Source organism: Xiphophorus couchianus, chromosome 10 (genome assembly GCF_001444195.1).
Source record: "Xiphophorus couchianus chromosome 10, X_couchianus-1.0, whole genome shotgun sequence".
Classification (NCBI taxonomy): Eukaryota; Metazoa; Chordata; class Actinopteri; order Cyprinodontiformes; family Poeciliidae; genus Xiphophorus; species Xiphophorus couchianus.
The window spans coordinates 15346991-15364902 of record NC_040237.1 but is presented as its reverse complement, the minus strand read 5'-3'; the positions used below and the strand labels follow the sequence as shown (position 1 = coordinate 15364902).

Here is a 17912-nt window from a genome sequence, read left to right as displayed (position 1 = left end):
TTGTTTTTTACTTTTTTTGAGTGTTCTGAGCTTGATTCATATTGAACATAAAGGGTGTTAAAATAAATAATATCTGAAACTGGACCTGTTGGCCTCATTTGTTACACCTTCCTATAATTTCTGCAGAGACAAAAAAAACCTGAGTATAAAAAAAATTTAAAAACTCAAGGCCATTAATTAGACATTTGAGCAAACTATTTTTCAAAAAAAAAAAAAAAAAATTCACTATTTGAATTTCTTAATTACTAATAAACAAGACACTCTGCTTGCAGCACTGTGATGAGCTGTAGCAATGAAGAATCATTGGAGGTATGCCCTTTAAGTGTTTCCAGAGTGACCTTTTTTTTCTCTAAAGATGTTCTTACTCCCTGAAATATAATAAAAAAAACTTGATTATCTACGGTGTCATCCATCCATCGAGGCAGTTTTCAGACTGATGATACGATCACAACACCAGGACGAACACTGCACAATTTATTTCCCTGTTTTGTGGAGGAGGGGGGGGAAACATGCCAAACTCTGTTGGAGTTTTAAGTGCCAAAAATACAAAAAGCGGACGTCTTTATGTTCCCCCGCCCCCGGCGAATCACAAAACTCTCCGGATGGATGCACGACACTCTGGGGAAATATTGTCACTAAAGTGAGATTATACTTTTTGAATTATATCATTTAAAACTAGCTATGTAAATGCTTCATAGTTAGGGGTCAGAGTAAAATATAACAGCAGGTATTTTTAAGTTATTTTCACAAGTGAATCGGGGGGGGGGGGGGACGTACAGTGTTGCTGGTCGAGAGCATTAACTAGCGGAACGTATTGTTTTCCTTGGGTAACACTGGTGACAATAATGACGTCCAATTCCGCGGCGAGAGCACTTCCTTAGCGACTCTCGCGTTCAAAGTACGCGATCCAATCGGCGTTCGTGCCGCTGCGGCGACGTGGTTTTGGTCTCTTTTAGTCGTGCCGAAACGGTGGTCGGGATCCGAGGCTGGTAAGGTGTGGAATCAGGACTGACTGGTGTGGAATCTGGAGCGGTCCCACGGCGCGGCGAGGTCAGGAGAGCTGCTGCTCGGCGGTCTGTTCGGGGCAGAGCAGGCACTCGGTGCAGCTCTCACACTGGAGTCCGTGGCCGCAGGGCAGCGAGGCCGAGCCCTGCTCCCCGCACGTCACGCAGCACTGCCTCTGCTTCCTGTACACCACCTGGCAGACACGAGGGCGGGACGCAGTGTTACCATGGAGACTGCAAAGGGAAGATGTACTTCTTTACAGAGTAAGATAAACCTTAAGACTTTTGTCACATTTCAGCTAGGGATGCACTGATCGGTATGCATCAGTAGCAACCTGTCCAGTCTAATACTATGCTTTGTTACTTATTTTACATTATATTTAGGATTACTAATTACACTTTCTAAACAATTTGAACGTTTTTCTCCAGTTTGTTTTTGTCAGTTTCTTTATTATTTATTTGCACTCTACTGTTGTACTCTTAATTGCACTGACTGAGCAAATTAAAGTTGTGTTGTTTTTACAAGTTTCACCAAGCTTGTGAAGCTACTGGTGTAGTTTAGTGTGCTGTACTGGTGCAAAGTTATCAAATACATTTGTACTTCAGTACATTTATGTCTGCGTTTGAAAAAAGAAATGTTTCAAGTCAATTCAGCCGCTTTTCTGCATCGGATCAGTATCGGTCGATACAAAACTTCAGATATCGGAATCAGAAGTGGAAATAAAGTCCATAATCAAAATCCAACTGAGAATCTGTGGTAATGTTCTCCATCCAATCTGACTGAAACTATTTCTAAAGAACAATTTCAGTCTCTAAATGTTACTTTTATGTTATGGTCACACAGCAGTCAAATGCGAAGCAAACCTGAAAATATATGTTTGCTTATATTTGGCCCGCGCTGCATTTCTTTTTTCCATTTTTTTTTTTTAGTTCTACTGGGGTTTATAGATGATGCCAAATATGATAATGGCTTGACATCTGAAGGATCACCTGTTCCACAGCATGTAAGCAGCTGCAGAGTTGAGCCTGTAGGCTCAGGACCGACTCCAGCGGCAGGCGGTGCAGCAGCTGGAGCTGATGCAGTGCAAGGTGGGGATTGTCTCCGCTCCGCAAGCTCTCCAGCGCCTCCTGCAGGAGAGAGATCTGCCTCTGCGCCTCCTCCTCAGCCTCCCGGGCCCGCTCGGCCTCCACGGCAAGCCGGGCTGCGGTCGTGCGAGACTCCTCCGCGTCCGCTTTGACGGCGGCCCACGACTGGGAAAAAACAAACGAGCGCGTCGCTGAGTCACTCCGGCTTTGTGTCACGGCTGTGCTTGCGCTACGGAAACGCAGCCGTTGCCGCTCCTCTACCTACCTACCTGAGCCGTGTGCCTCCAGCTGTGACCCCACTGCTTCAGAGCCCTGTGAGCATCCTCCAGCTCCTGCTTGAGCCTGGCAGTCTCTGCACAGGGGCCGGAGGGCAGCAGGGCGGGAGGGGTGCCAGGAGAACCCTGACCCGACGGGAAGTGCTCCCAGATGTTTGTGCTCATGCCGTTCAGGCCTACAAAAAAACAAAGTAGTATAAATAGAGGTGTAATAAGTATTAATTTAAGGTTTCTGCAGGTTTTAACAAGTCAGATGTAAGACTTTTTAAAACCTTGATGACACGTTGAATTAAATTTAAGACTGAAAAAAATATAAATGTAAAGACTGGTTGGGGGAAACTGCTGCATTACAATCAAACTTAATAAAAACAGTAGCTTTATATACTGCATATGACTCGTTTTAAGCTAGGCAGTTAGCTTAAAAGTGCCTAGCTGGTGTGTGCCATGGAGGCGTAGGGGATAGTGCAACCCATATTTGGAGGCCTTGAGTCCTCGACGCGGCCGTCGCAGGTTCAACTCCCGGACCCGACGATATTTGCCGCATGTTTTCCCCTCTCTCCTGTCAGCTTACTTTCATATAAGGGACACTAGAGCCCACAAAAAGACCCCTTGGAGGGGTAAAAAAAAAAGATCAAGGCTGCTAAAAAGATTCAATAAAAAGTTTATTTTCCCAATTGCCTCATACTTTCCAACTCTTTAGCTTTAGTAGCTAAATTGAACATTTTTAGAATGTACAAATTATTTATCCAATTAATCGTCTGATATCCTGGACTAAAACAAGCGAGGCTAAGTGCCTATCTCATTTTAAGCTACGCACTAGCAAGCAAGGGTATATTAGCTAGCAGTAGCCTCAAATGCTTCGAATCACAGCACGCAATGAAGATATTTGCATGTGACTCAAACTTTTGCTTGACAGAAAAGTCCCACAAGAAAAAACACATAAAAAATAAAATTTCCTATCACGACAAAATTTAAGACCTGTGATTAACATATTTGAGGCCAACTTGCATTTTTGAATGGATTTAAGACTTTTCAAAGCCTTATTTTAGACACATGAATTCACATGAAGTTTAAAATTGCATCTTGAATCTGATCTTCGTACCTAAAGTGCTGTGAGATGGTCCGAGGAAGGGGCTCTCTGATAAGCTCGGCTGTGACGGGTGAGAAGAGAAGAAAGGTGAGGCTTGTGGCCTGACTGGGGGCGACGGAGACGGAGAGCTGAAAGGGGCGGAGCTGCTGAACGATCCTGGAATGTTGACCGGAGCCGAACTCTGAATCTGGTTGCCTCCTGCAAAACCGGAGAAAACAGGAAAATGTCTTAAAAATGATTCCTTCTGTGTGGTTTTGGGTTTATTTTACCTTCATGTTTTGAAATACCTAGCATCACCCCAACACTGGGCAGGGCCGAACTGCTCTCCATGCTCCTCTCCAGCGCAGAAACTCCAAAGTCATTCAGATCTAGATCGTCCAGAGCCGACTCTGTCACACAACAACACCGGGGTGTTTGCTTTTAATCAGATCTCATGTCAGCTGCAGCAGAAATATGAATTCTAGTATTGTTTTATTACGTACCAACGACTGATTCAACCGTCTCACTGGTGGGGTAAAAAGGCAGGGCGTTAGCGTTCATTCCCGAGGAGACGCCGGACCCCGGTGGTCCGAGAGCGGCGGGGCTAGGGGGCGTGGCGGCTAGACTGGAGGGGATGCTGGAGGACAGACTCAACGGGCTGCCGACAGGGAGGAACACTAACAAGTCCTGAAGAAGAAATAACAGAATTTAATCTTTCGGCAGTTTCAAAACAGACACAAAAATGCACAGAGTTTATAGGCAAAGCTTTGGCGGTTCAATTTTTAAGGGATTTGTACCTGTTTGCTCTGCGCCGAAGCAAATTCTCTGCTGCGATGTTCGAGAGCGAACCCTCTGTGTTTGGCCTGAAATTGTGAGCAAATGTTGTAAAAAGATGCTAAAAAGATTCAATAAAAAGTTTATTTTCCCAATTGCCTCATACTTTCCAACTCTTTAGCTTTAGTAGCTAAATTGAACATTTTTAGAATGTCCAAATTATTTATCCAATTAATCGCCTGATTTGCAGTCCTCCTGAGTTTTCCAAAGCCCACATCCTCACCTGATCTTCCCGTTCAAATCCTGGCGCCCTGCCGTACCCTCTCTCCCCAGCCCAAGGAGACAGCGGGTCTCCTCCCCCGCTGGCACCCTCACATAGCGACAAAACGCTACCCAGCAGCCCTTGCTCTGCCACGCAGGACACTGCAGAGGGGGAGAAGTGGTCTGATGCTGAGCCGAGCCCCATGCCGTGACCACCGGGGCTCTGGGAAACGTCGTGGCCAGGAAGGGGATCCAGGAGCCTCAGGGGAGGAGGGGAGCCGGGGCTGGGGAAAATCGACTCCTCCGCAGCAAAAGGCTCTGGGGGAGGATTCAAACCAGAGACATGGAACTACAACAAAAAAACTAATCAACAGACGTTAAAATGCAGAGCCGTTCCCTGGGATCTTACTTTCAACATGAGCGAAGGCACAAAATGGTCCTCTGGGACAGCTGCCACATTGCTGCATGTCATTACACTTGGTGGATTTATAAATCTGTAATGAAGGAAACAGTTCCCAATCAGCTCCTGTGGTTTCTATGTTACACTCCGGCAGAACAACAGGAAGCTAATCCAACCTCCGGGTGGAACTGCTGCTCTGTTCTCGTGTGGCAGTACTGACATCCCTCTGTTCCCTCGCATTTGCTGGGATCCCCCCACTCTTCGCCCTGTTTCACCGCCGGACATGGCAGCGCTCTGCGGTGGCAAGAAAAAAAACAACAAAAAAACAGGGTTCTCTCTTTAACAAAACACGAACCAACTAAAAATGATTCGAGTATTCAAGAACTGAAACAGAAAGTCACCTGTATTTGTGCTTGTGCGGGCTGCGCCGCCTGTCTTTGCTGTTGTGGTAATACGGACAGGCGTATCCTTGACGACACAGGCGGGGGGGCTTTTTACAGAGCTCCGTCTTGTAGTGGGACAGCACATAATTGTTATCTGGAATAAAAAAGGAGAGCAATCTGTCAGGCGGGTGACTGGAACACATCCAATGGCACCTTATCTGAAAAGAAAACGTTTAAACTGCTCTTGCTGGAGATCTGGGCACATTTAGGTGACAAGTTGTTTCTCTCTGCCGTTTCCTGATTTATGCACAAATCGGTCCCGTTTGCATGCCGTGTTCTGTTGTGTTTCCCATTTTTAAAAGTGGTAACGAGAAACGGTCGCATCATATTTATAGCCCGGAATAACACAGAAATTCAACAATTCCCAATTATGGTTCCTCGGAAGCAGCAACTAGCAATTATCTTAGTAATTGATTATTCTACTGATTAATCAGATGAAAAAAATCTACAGAATTTCAATAAAACAAATAAGCAATTCAATTCCTTTTTGGAATAAGAAAATAAGCATTTATTACCTAAAATGCAACATTTTAGTGATCTCTCAATCGTCTATAGCACAGAATGCATCTGCAGCTAAAAAAAATGCCTCTAACATCAACATTCAATTTCATGGCATTGATATCCTCTCCATGTGGCTGGCAAAGAGCAATCCAAGCAGTAGCCTCAAAACAACCCTGTAGAGCTTCTTAGGCTTCCTTAGGTCACATGTGAAAAGGTCAGGCCTGTAAACTGGCCTTCACATCAACACAGCGCAGGACTGACTTGTTCATTAATTTTTGGATTAACCAATTAATACGTAGATAGCAAACAATGCTAATGAGATGTTTTTTGGTTTTTTTTTTTTACAGAATATGAACCAACTGAAGCTAAAACTGCCACTTGGGGAGTCGTGGATAGAACAGAAATACTTTTTTTTTTAATCTTACATGTGGAATTAATATTTTTTGTGCAGCTTTGGCCATTACTGCTATGAAGGTGATTATTAGATAAGATAAGATAAGATAAGATAAGATAAGATTTATTTGTCATTGTGATCAACAGATTACAACGAAATTGAGATAAAAGCACAACAACTGAATCATAAAAGTTATTCTTAAGTTAGCTTGCATGTTTTACTGGTATCTCATACAAAATTTCCGTGAAAACATTTGTTAGCAGAAGAAAAAAGCTGTTCCCTGCTGGGACACCTGGTTCCATATTTCAGATTTACCTTGCCAGCGCGGTTCTTCGCTCAAGATCTTCTCTATAAGAGCCGTGCTCGCCGCTTGGCCCGACTGTGCGTCTCCGCCGCCTCCTTCCGCCGGCCCCGACCCTCCTTGAGAGTCCAGCACCTGCACTTCCCTGTGGAGCGCAGAACACAGGGAGAACATCAGCAACGACAAACCCGGAGGCGAAAAACTAGACGGGAGATAGGTTCTAATGCTGCACACCTGATATCAAAAACGGGACTGCGCAGGTCATGCGATCCGTGAGCAAAGGCACAGTGGGAGCCGTTCTTACTGCAGTGGCCTTTCGCATCCGTTTCGTGGATACACGATCCGGTCTTATAATAGCGAAGGTGGTATCTCCGCTCGGTGTCGCCCGCAGTTCGATGCAGGAAGGGACATCTGGAGTGAAACGTACACACAAAAAAAGGAAAAGTCTTGTAGAACGTCTGTGCCAGAGAATATGAATTTCTACCAATTCCAGGTTCCTCGAGGAGGATCTGAAAACTGGCTATTAGCACAAATTAAAACACATTTAAAGATTTGTATTTGTATAAATATGCAGGAACAAGCTAAAAACAACCATTTGGTTGAAAATCTGAACATTTCAGCAGGATGTCTTCTTGCTGTTTGGGTTCACAAACAGCAATAAGACATTGGGTCCACTTGAAATCCCTGCAGGTAAATTTAAATAAAGAATGTTTGAATATTCTGGTACAGTGAATGCTAGAAACTGCCAGATTAGCATAGTGAAAACTCCACGGTTACACCCTGAAGTTTCTTTTCAGTCTATTCTTTTCACAGTTTCTGTGTGTAAATGTCAACATCAATTCCCCACTAGGGACAAAAAAGGTGCTAAAGCTACTTGGGAAGATTATGCATGACGCAGTAAGTTGAAAGAAAGCAGCAATAGTCGAATGAAAATAGGCTTTTTGTGTAGTTACGACCCACGTTTGTCGGAGATGCACGAATGAAGTTCCACATAAATAATGATAAAGTGTTTTGAGAGGATGTGATGATGTCCTGCAAATGTTTCAGACTCCCGGAGCTGTAAAGTAAATTCTACAAAAAAGGGCCACTGGGTAGTAGAAAACAAAACGATGCAAAAAGAGTTACTCGTTAAATGACCTGAACTGAATTTTCTATGATAAACAACGCAAAAACACAGATGAAGTTTGTCAACTCCGGGTTACTTTGTTGCCGTTCTTTACTTTTTTGTCCTCATGAATTGGAAAAAAACCCCCCTACAATCTGGAGAGTATTTTAGGAAGATGAAAAGCCTTAGCAGCACTCACTCATCTCCTTCTGGACATGTGCCTGTTCCCTCATCGTATTTGGTACAGTAGACGTCTGGACTGTAGTTGAACGTCCCGTCCCGTCTGCGGATGGGCCTGCGACGCCGCTGGTTCAAGAAATGCCAATGGAAGCAGGAAAAAGGCCGGTGCTGTGTACATTTGTGCTGCACAAACAGGGGACACTGCTCCGTTCTGAACTCTTTGAGATATCTGGAAAGTAAGAAGACAACAGGAAAGAATGTGACTAATGTCTGTGCAACATTATTTATTTTTTTTAAATCAAAACCTGGTATTTTTAAATATGCAAATAGTTTGTCTACATAAAGCTAGAATATCCACATCCCTTGCAGAGTTCTTCCTATGTTATCACATTAAAATTATAAACAATGTTTTTTTTATCGCAGTTTTGAGCACAAAGTAGAAAATAATTGTGTAGTGGAAGAAAAATTATGTTTCGTGCACATGTCTATGTCCAGTTTATGAGAAAGATAAGGCAGGAATAAAAATGTGGAGGAGAATAAAAAAACCACAAGGTCCCATCTTCAAATTTGCTACAAGCAACAAATATTTGGAAAGAGGTGCTCTGGCCAAATGATAGAAAAATGTAAACTTTTGGCCAACATGCAAAATGCTACATATGAAATCTACATGCTACATGGTGGCAGCAACATCATGCTGTGGGGATTTTCAACAGGGACAGAAATGTTGGTCAGAATTGATGCTTGAGGTTAAACAAACATTGATGAAGATTTTGCACAAACACTAACCAAAATCGCCAAACTAATGGCTAAACTAATAGACATACTAGATTGTGGGTAAATAGATACGATATTCTACCAACGCTTTGGAAATTTTAGTTGTAATATCTAGTGCTCGTGTACCGTTTTCTTCCCATTTCACAGTGAAATCTCTACGAAATAAGTTGGAAGTTCTAGGTCACAGGTGTCAAACTCCAGTCCTCGAGGGCCGCTGTCCTGCAGTTTTTAGATGTGCCACAAGTACAAAACACTGGAATGAAATTGCTTAATTACCTCCTCCTTGTGTAGATCAGTTCTCCAGAGCCTTAATGACCTAATTATTCTATTCAGGTGTGGTGCAGCAGAGGCACATCTAAAAGTTGCAGGACAGCGGCCCTTGAGGACTGGAGTTCGACACCCCTGTTCTAGGTGATAATGCGACTAGAATTGAAAACTTCCAAGGCATTCTACCAGCAATAGCCAAAACTAATACTAGCATAAGCTTCTACAAATAATTATCATAAAATACATCACTATGGAATTTACTAAACAGCGAACAAACCTAAATTGATGCAACAGTGTCACACAGGGGCACCGTTAAAATGCTGCATTAAACAACTTTTAAGAAATGGTTACTGGGTGACATTAGGCCTCCTCATCAGGACCAGAAAACACTGGGTTACCAGCCTCTTTACTTCATTCCAAACATTTGAAAGTTTTATTACGCAACCACGGTCCGTAGTAAAATGTATGCATTTTTGTGTGTGTGGCAGTGCACGTGAGGTTGTGTACACCCAGCCAGCTAACCAGCTACGTACGTGTAATGTTGAGGTTTCTCGGGCTGTACGTTCAACACGGTTGCGGGCGATGTCGAGCCCCCCGCGGGCGAAGACGACGAGGACGAAGATGGCCCCCCTGTAGCGGTCGTCGCTGCCGAAGACGACGCGGGCTGTGAATTTGTTTTAGACATTTAACCAGTCTGAAGCCCAACAACAAGAAGCTTGTTTTTAGCTTAACGGCTAGCTATGCTTTTTAGCTTCGAAATCCGCATTCTCCTACGATGTGAGCTTGCGCAAGGCGAGAGGAAGTAGTAGGAAAGGGGATGCAGCGCGGAACTATGGGACGTGAAGTTCAAATATAGCTTGCTCAGCTCAAAGGATATTTGATATTTATTTTATTGTATAAATTAAAACAACATAAATAGATTTTAATGAAGTGAAATTCAAACCTATTTGAATTGCGAATTACCGTAAATTTTTATATCAAGCTTGCCTGCTGTAATCTGATTGGCTGCGCCACATCCCGTATGGAGGACAAGCCAATCGTGCTCAGTATGCTAAAAACATGACGTCACGTTGAAGTATTAATAAACGGCTTCGTTCACGCTCTTGTCTATAGTCGTTTTCAGCGGTGTAAAACAGCGGAGGCACGTCTGACGCAACAACTTCTTAGTACAACTTCAACTTAAAAGGTAACGCTGCCGTTTAACCGTGCCGTCTAAGTTTGGCGTAAATTATCTGCCTTTGCTTTGAATTTTCCGAGGCTCTCCGGTCGTCCACAGTTGTTGGCCTAACATGTCTACTCGTTAATGAACGCTAAAAATAGAACAATGGAGGCTCTTAGGGTGACGTTTTTCGGCACTTCTCTACATGTAGCGGTTTAAAACTAAACGGGGTAAACAAACCAGCTTCCGGTGCCGTTCCTTTACTTTGCCAGGACACCAGTCTAAAATGTGAACACTTTCAGCTAATGGCGCTTGTATTGAGTCGGCACTGTTTTTTTTTTTTTTGTGTGTGTTTTGTTTTGTTTTTTTCAGGACGAAACTGAAAATGGCGAGGTCGAGGCAGAGCCGCGCAACTTCGGGCGCCATTTGTTTTGATCTGTTGAGCTTTTTAGTTCACCAACAGACATTAGGTGTGTTTATACAACGTCGGCGTAACTGGTTTAAACTGCCGTATAATTCTTTATTTACACTCATAAAAGGAAGCGGGATAACCGGTGTCTGTAAACGTGTGTTTATGAACGTCGGCTGTTGTAGGCCGACGCCTCCCATGGCCGCGACGTTGGGGGAGGGGAGCGGCGTTAGCTCGGCTAGTTTTAGCATTGTGTTTACAAATGCGACAGCTTCCCTTCTCCCTCCACCCCCCGACTGTCTAGTCTGGGTTTAAAAAATTATCCGCTTTCTGAATTAATGCGCTTTTATTGCAATTTTCAGGTAATACGATATGGCTCGTACCAAGCAGACCGCCCGTAAGTCCACTGGAGGTAAAGCGCCAAGGAAGCAGCTTGCTACCAAGGCTGCTAGGAAGAGCGCCCCCTCCACAGGAGGCGTGAAGAAACCACATCGCTACAGGTACTTCATATGTTTAAGTTAGTATAACCTACTAAACCGGTTGTTGCAACAAGTTGAAGGAATTTTGAAACCGCTTTTTTTTTTTTCTTTCATTCTTGCAGGCCCGGTACTGTGGCTTTGAGGGAGATCCGTCGCTACCAGAAGTCCACGGAGCTGCTTATCCGTAAGCTGCCCTTCCAGCGCCTGGTGAGGGAGATCGCACAGGACTTCAAGACCGATCTTCGTTTCCAGAGCGCAGCTATTGGAGCTCTCCAGGTAAGAAACTTAAAGCTAACCTAATGTGAAATGTTGTAAATGGTACAATTGTTGGTTTATTTTCTCCTCCTCCTTTTGTCCTTTCCTATAGGAGGCAAGCGAGGCCTACCTGGTGGGTCTCTTTGAGGATACCAACCTGTGCGCCATCCACGCTAAACGTGTCACCATCATGCCCAAGGACATCCAGCTGGCTCGCAGGATAAGGGGAGAACGGGCCTAACGGCCCTGCTTCGTTTTAACAAATTGTCCTATTTATCATACTTATCCATTTTGTGGACATTTTTATTTCTTGATTTTATATATATATATATATATATATATATATATAAGTTCTTCTTGAATTTTTTGTATTTTTAGTGATGCAGCATACCAACCATTCCACAAGCCCAACTGCACCATGGACATGATTTGACCTTTTTTGGGTTGTCAGGCTAAATGTAATGACGTTTGGGGGAGGGCTCCTTTTATTAACGGAGCCGTCTAAAATCTTTTGACAAGAATCAAATGCTTCACAACCTAACGGGAGCAGCGTTTCTTTCGTTTCTCTTTGCTATTGATCAGAAAATGCCAGCATGCCATCCTGGGTGCGCCTCGCCGCAGCGTCAGAGTGTTGGCTGTCCCAGTTGATCCTCTGCACAGTGTGAGGGAGCACTGCAGATCCCGAAACCCTGTGATTTCTCTGGGCTGCTTTTTATCTCAAAACACAAAATCTTGGCAGCTACATTTAATACTATTTATGAGATGTTGTCACATGTCTTTCTATTAAAGGTCTTTATGAATACAAAGTCATGTCTTGTGGTGATATACAGACAATAATAGTTTTTTTTATTTTTTTATTATTGAATTTATTTACATGGGTGAGTTGATCGGTGGCTATACAAACCATTCTGTATGCTTGAACCCAGCAGCTGTAAAAACACAGAAAGGAAAATGTTTTAACGTCGAGGTGATACTAAAATGGGATCGAATTGCCAAGCCTGCTAATGTGGTCAGGAACACTCTGTTGGGATTTACCTAACCGCTGCATCAACATGGCACATGGGTAAACCTGATTTGTAATGGAAGCCTGGGCTAACACTGGTCTTAAGCTTGTAGGGCTGATTAACATCTTACCAATAGTCTATAAAGTGTGGTCTGTGGGCCGTTTGTATATATACATATATCCTGCCACCCCTGAAGAATCCTTGCCTCTCGTCTTGCCACCCCATAGATATTTTTCTAGATCTGCTCCTGCACTCAGTCATTAAGTGAGTCATTACCTTTCTGGGTTGTAAACCCTTATTAGCCAAATATTTCAATTTTCTGAAAAAGTGAATTATTGGCTTAGCATTAGCTTCAAACCATAAGAATCAAAGTTGCATAACCACAGCAAACATCTCCGTGTAATGAATCCGTATAATGCGACGGCATATTAGGGCAATTGTAGACAGAAAAAAAAAGAGTAGTTTTCTACCAAAAAACTCAAAAATTTGCTAGAAACCTCCCCCCTTCAAATTTTCAGATTAATCTCAGAGATTTTCTAGAAAATCTTCCAACTTTTAAAACTCCAAATTTCCCATTTTTTTCTAGACTTTTTTGGGGGGGATTAATTTAAACTTTTCTGAGTTTCTTAGTGGAAATGTTCTCCTTTTTCCTACCTACAACGCCTCTCACTTTTCGCGTTGCATCGTTTGATGACCGTATCGGCAGCAGGCCTCACCAATGCGGCAGACTATATCCTCGCACTCCTTCGTGTTGCCGGCTTTGAGCACAACACAACAAAACCCAGAGGACCGAGGGGTTTCTGGAGAATCTCTGAAAGAAACAAAAAAAAAAAAAATTGCATTACAGAAACAACCTTCTGGGACTGTTTCACCTCAACTTAAAGTGCCGACGCCTCGGTTGTGTTGGGCGTGTCGGTACTTACGCCACGCAGAAGGCAAATATTGTGTATCCGGGCTGAGCAAACCTCCCCACGCAAGAAACCTCTGGGTAGTGATGCTCAAACAGCTTCTGAGGAGACATGGATACTATAAACATATTGCAGAGGGGAATTTAACGTTATTGTGCTGATATTTTCTTCTTACCATCGTACTATTTCTGTCTGTACATGTCAAGTGTGTTTCCTTTAGGTCTAAGAGCACCTCCTAAGGGATATGTTACACTCAGGCCATAATAATTCAACAGCATATTTTACAATGTGCCTGCAGGCATTCGAGTCATTTCTCACCTTGCTTGGCTGGTTTTTATGCAACACTTTAGGAATTGCATGCTGCAAGACTTCCTTTCCTCCAAACTAAACGGGGGGAAAACCAGAAATTGCATCAGTTTTAACAAACGTTAGCAGCATTTTCAAGCAGAAAAGATTACCATTCCGATGTTTGCTTTCCCCAAGTACTTCACAATGTAGACGATTCTGTCGAGAAATTGACGAGTTAAGTGAGTTGAGGTCAAATCTACAAGCTCTGGATAGGCCGTGTGAACACCTGCCTTCCCTCTTTGAGGCACTGGGAGGCGCCAGGAGGCTTTTGCCCGATGTTGGCTTGCTTTTGCTGGGGAGTGAGGCCGAGCTGCGCGTTGGGGTTCTCCATCCTCAGGGCCCTCAAGATTTTGACGAGGGGACGATATATGGTTCCGTCCTGGGCCCTGCATCGCAGAATACGGATGGACAGAGGGCAGCCCTTGAGACGCGACAGAACAACGCCTGCCTGGAAGCAAGAATAAATGGCAGAACGCATCAGACCGCAAGATAAAAGGTCAAGGTTCGCCTTTATGCAGGTGACACTTTTCTATCCGCAGCTAATGAAGACAAAGGAAAGGCAGCGATTTCCTCACTTGTCCGTTTTTGCAGTTTCTCAGGGAAGACCCGTTGATCTCATCGATGATGTCACCAGAGGAGACAAACATGTCGACATGAGCCTGGCTGCCAGGCACCAAGTCCAGGACGAAGACACGTCCGCTTAGATACCTGGGGGGAGGGGAAACATGGAGGTGACGTTGCATGACCGGAGCAAATTGTTGTTTCTTTGTACGGGGTTAAGCTACAAACCTTAAAACCATCCCAACTTCCCGACATGGCACGACTTCATAGATGTCACACACCTAGAAACAAACAATCTTCTTCAAACAAACGTTCTTCTGCCCATCGTTACGTCAGTTTTCCCACAATGCATTCCTGACTTTGGATTCTGCAAACCTTTTGCAAAGTTTTCCTCACTGTAACCTCAAATTCAGTAAATTTAGTGAGACTTTATGTAAAGGACCAATGAATAATAGTGCATTATTGCATATTTATTGTTCAATAACAGTCACTAGTGCCAAAAAACACAATAATAATAACAAACCAGCTAATTTTTAAAAAGGTTTTAGCAGTGTTTTTCATGTAATAATTGTATCAAATTTCCACAACAGAATGTCACTAAAAGTACCAGCAACATGTTTTTAACTCAACTTTTCTTGTTAAGTTGTGCCTGCGTGTCTTTAATGCATTTTCCGTACAAATTAACATCCCACAGAAGAAAATGTGTTCGTCCTTTGCAAAAAATAAAATATTGGTTATTTAAGAAGGACACATTTTCTGCAGTGGATGTTCGAACTGACATCTGACATTTGCGTCTCTAAACGGATCTTATTGAGCTGGACTGAGGGCAAAAATGACTCTTTGGATTGTAAAAGTCACAGACCCCTGGTCTAAAACATGACATATAAATTAAGTATATGTGATCTTGCAGTTCTAACAGGACAAAATACAGAAAAGTAAACTCCAAATAAAAAGACAGTGCTAGTTTCCAGACTTTATTCAATAAAGTTTTGTCGTGGTGCTCCTACCGGTAGCAGCCAGCTCTCATCTAGAAAACTACAGTTCTGTTTAAAGAGAAGCAAAAAAAAAAAAACAACAAATAAATACTGGAACAAGTCAGAGTATCACCGCGTTACATGTTGCAGTTTTTCACTAACCTCCGTGTCCAGCTTGAGCTCCATGTGAGAGAGCACCAGCAGCAGCGACATGAACGGCTCTGGGGGACACAAAAAACAAACAAAAGCAGAGCTCAAACTGAAATGGCTACAAACGTGCCCTCGGCTTTGACTAGGCCTCTCCATTTACTAAACGTCTCACCGACAAATTCCTCATTCCTGAGGATCGATAACGTGGGACTGTACCACTGTAATCAGAGGATGAATAGACGTGTCAGTGAGGCGTGACGGATCGGTGAAAGCAAAGTGTTGGCAGCGTGTCTGACCTCCAGAACTCTGGGCGTGTGCAGCAGGTGGGTGAAGAACTGCGACAGAGTCTTGCGGCCGAGGGCCAGCCGCAGCAGGTAGCGGCCCCGGCCTTGGGCTGAGATGAGCTTCCTGCAAACTCTGGTCTGCTCGACGGCCAGGGAAAGAGCAGAGAGCCTGAACCAGGAGGGGGGGAGATGGATGTTAATAAAAAATATGGGTAATACCAAGTCGGTATCGGATCGGTGCTAGCACGGTTAAGATCGATGCTATAGTTTCAGATTCCATATTGAAATTCTGTTTTATTTTTGCATTGCAACTCCATGTATATTTTGTAGATGCCTAAAGATTTTGATTTGAACAAAATAACTGAGAGGAAAAAAGAAATACATAAAATCACCTAAAGGTCAGAAGTTTGATGATAGTAAAAATTGTCGGTATCAGTACTGGTATTGGTGATACTTGGTATCGGTTTGATACCAAAATATCGCACACTTCTACAGGCTAAGGGTTCTTGTCTGTATCTTTTTGTTTACATTTCTCTCCTCCATTTAGGTTGAAATCTAAGTTATTTACACATTTCAGCATTTATTTGCACTGAATTATCATTACTGCAGTATTTTCTTTTTACTTATAAGTTCTTTGTCACTTTCGTCATGCGCCGCCAGCTCCGTCCGATGGACTTCCTGTGTGTGTGATTAATAATATTTGTTCTGTTTTTTGAGAAGCATTTGTCTGTGAAACTGTGGTTTTTCTCTTCTAAATCAAACAATTTTTTGTGGTGCAAAATTTGTTATTTTGTATTAACTGAACAGGAGTAATTAAATACCAACTAAACACGTTCTTAAATTAAAAACACGTGCATGTGTCCCATATCTCAAGAGTCACTGACTACTATTTATTTAATACATTTTATATCCCTTATGGTTATATTGTATTTATTAATACGTAACAGTTTGGACGGAGTAGCTTGTGAGCAAATAAGCAATTTCCCGTTGGGAATCGATAAAGTATATTCCATATCAATCTCAGCAGAAAAGCAACAACAACAAACTGTAGGGAGCTCCCTCTACCTGCCACAGGTGTCTTGATGAGGAAGTTGCTCAAAGCACTGCCAGTAATCTCTCTGGGCCAGACTGAGGACTGGCTCTGAGAAGAAATATTCAAAAACATTTAGAGGTCAAACATCTTCACAGGAAGCCATGGGAGGAGGGTTAAATATGGAGTAAGGTGCTCACGCTGCAGCCCCTTTCTGAGGACCAGCTCCAGCAGCTCGCAGCAGGAGGGGAGGTGAGGACTGGAGTCCGTCACTACGCCTCCGTCTGACTGCATGTTCAGGACACACACTGACACACACACGCCCACATTAGAGATTAAAACACGGATAACATTGGATAATGTGATGAATGGTAACATTCAGTAGGTTGATGTGGCTGTAGGGGGGATCTGGTTATTATAATGGCAGGAAGAACAGGTTCTTGTTTACAAGAAACAGGAAAAACCCCGAAACAGCCGACGTGAAGCTGAAATGTTGATGAAATAACGTCACACCAATCCCAAGCCCGCTGCTGTGGATGCTTACCTCTGAGGGAGGCGAGCAGAGGGTCTCTGGGTGCCATGTTGGCACGGAGGGAGCAGCAGCAGCAGCAGCAGCAGAAGCAGCAGCCGGTGTTCTGGTGTTTATCAGGAACCGGCGGCTTCTTATCGTTCAGCCGCAGGGACACGCGCTGCGTTCGCACTTCCGCGTGGCGAATAATGCACGGAGAATATCCTGCCCTTTCCACGGCACCTGTCTGAGAGCCGCTCCGTGATAACATGTAAATGGCAGTGACCCGCAGCCTACAGCTGGGGGGCGCTGTTGCTGCAAGAGAGAAAAGGAAAACAGCTGTTTTATTTTTTGATTAAACTTCGTTCTAGTTTGGTTACATTTCCTTTTATCACCGTTCATACGTAATATCATTAAGAGTTTTCCAACCCATGGTCGTGTTAGCATGATTTTTGGCGGTCAAATAGTTCGTTTTGATCATGTCTATGGTTTTGATTATCTTAAAGGTGAGGTCCTGTTAAGTCATTATCAGTTGTAGGTAAACTGTCACATGACCTCGAGCTTTTTGGAAGGTAAACAAATCCTCAGACATTGGCGCCCCCTGCTGGCCTGCTTTTCTTAAGCAGCAGCTAGCTAGTTTGCTTATGTATTGCGCCAGCTCTGGCTAACTTAAAAGAGAGAAGAAAACAACATATAAATAAATATATTCAAAGAATGTAAACAAGGAAAACTTTATATTGTACATTTTAAATAAATGCTGCTTCCAAAATGTATTTATTTCTTTTCTGTATTAAGTTTTCTTTGGTGTATGTAGTCAGTGTGACTCATCCACTCACTGAAAATACACACACAGTGACTCACTGTAATGGACTTTGATCATGTGGTGACAAATATAAAGTTGTGTGGCATCATTATATGAAGAGTAATAAATGTTGCACTACTCTATAATCTAAGGAACCTGCAAATATTAAACAAAAGAGGACCAAGGATAAAACTGTGATCTTAGTTT

The 17912-nt window shown here is 43.3% G+C and overlaps 3 protein-coding genes across 4 annotated transcripts; 1 reads left to right on the top strand and 2 right to left on the bottom strand.

Moving 5' to 3' along the window:
- Positions 1-205: 205 nt before the first annotated feature.
- On the bottom strand, positions 206-9741 carry unk (unk zinc finger). Of its 2 annotated transcripts, XM_028029181.1 has the most exons (15): positions 9368-9741; positions 7813-8022; positions 6743-6919; positions 6523-6653; positions 5271-5406; positions 5046-5163; positions 4879-4963; positions 4492-4787; positions 4232-4297; positions 3938-4121; positions 3743-3844; positions 3468-3653; positions 2360-2541; positions 1995-2255; positions 206-1198 (listed from the first exon to the last, which is right to left on the bottom strand). In XM_028029181.1, exons 1-15 carry the CDS (start codon positions 9517-9519, stop codon positions 1052-1054), a joined length of 2433 nt encoding a protein of 810 aa, XP_027884982.1. In that variant the 5' UTR covers positions 9520-9741; the 3' UTR covers positions 206-1051. The 2 variants fall into 2 exon arrangements, with proteins under 2 accessions (XP_027884982.1, XP_027884983.1); XM_028029182.1 differs by lacking the exon at positions 206-1198 and having other exon boundaries at positions 2015-2255; positions 2356-2541.
- A 139-nt stretch (positions 9742-9880) lies between these two features.
- On the top strand, positions 9881-11942 carry LOC114151785 (histone H3.3). The gene is made up of 4 exons (XM_028029191.1): positions 9881-10020; positions 10765-10902; positions 11004-11157; positions 11249-11942. Exons 2-4 carry the CDS (start codon positions 10775-10777, stop codon positions 11375-11377), a joined length of 411 nt encoding a protein of 136 aa, XP_027884992.1. The 5' UTR covers positions 9881-10020; positions 10765-10774; the 3' UTR covers positions 11378-11942.
- Positions 11943-11950: 8 nt separating this feature from the next.
- Positions 11951-17336, bottom strand: LOC114152427 (uncharacterized). Its single transcript, XM_028030333.1, has 17 exons — positions 17333-17336; positions 16940-17218; positions 16596-16703; positions 16431-16506; positions 15378-15534; positions 15254-15299; positions 15094-15152; positions 14965-15000; positions 14186-14238; positions 13972-14104; positions 13627-13844; positions 13507-13552; positions 13367-13432; positions 13224-13283; positions 13064-13149; positions 12857-12951; positions 11951-12065 (listed from the first exon to the last, which is right to left on the bottom strand). Exons 1-17 carry the CDS (start codon positions 17334-17336, stop codon positions 12031-12033), a joined length of 1557 nt encoding a protein of 518 aa, XP_027886134.1. The 3' UTR covers positions 11951-12030.
- Between the last annotated feature and the right edge of the window lie 576 nt (positions 17337-17912).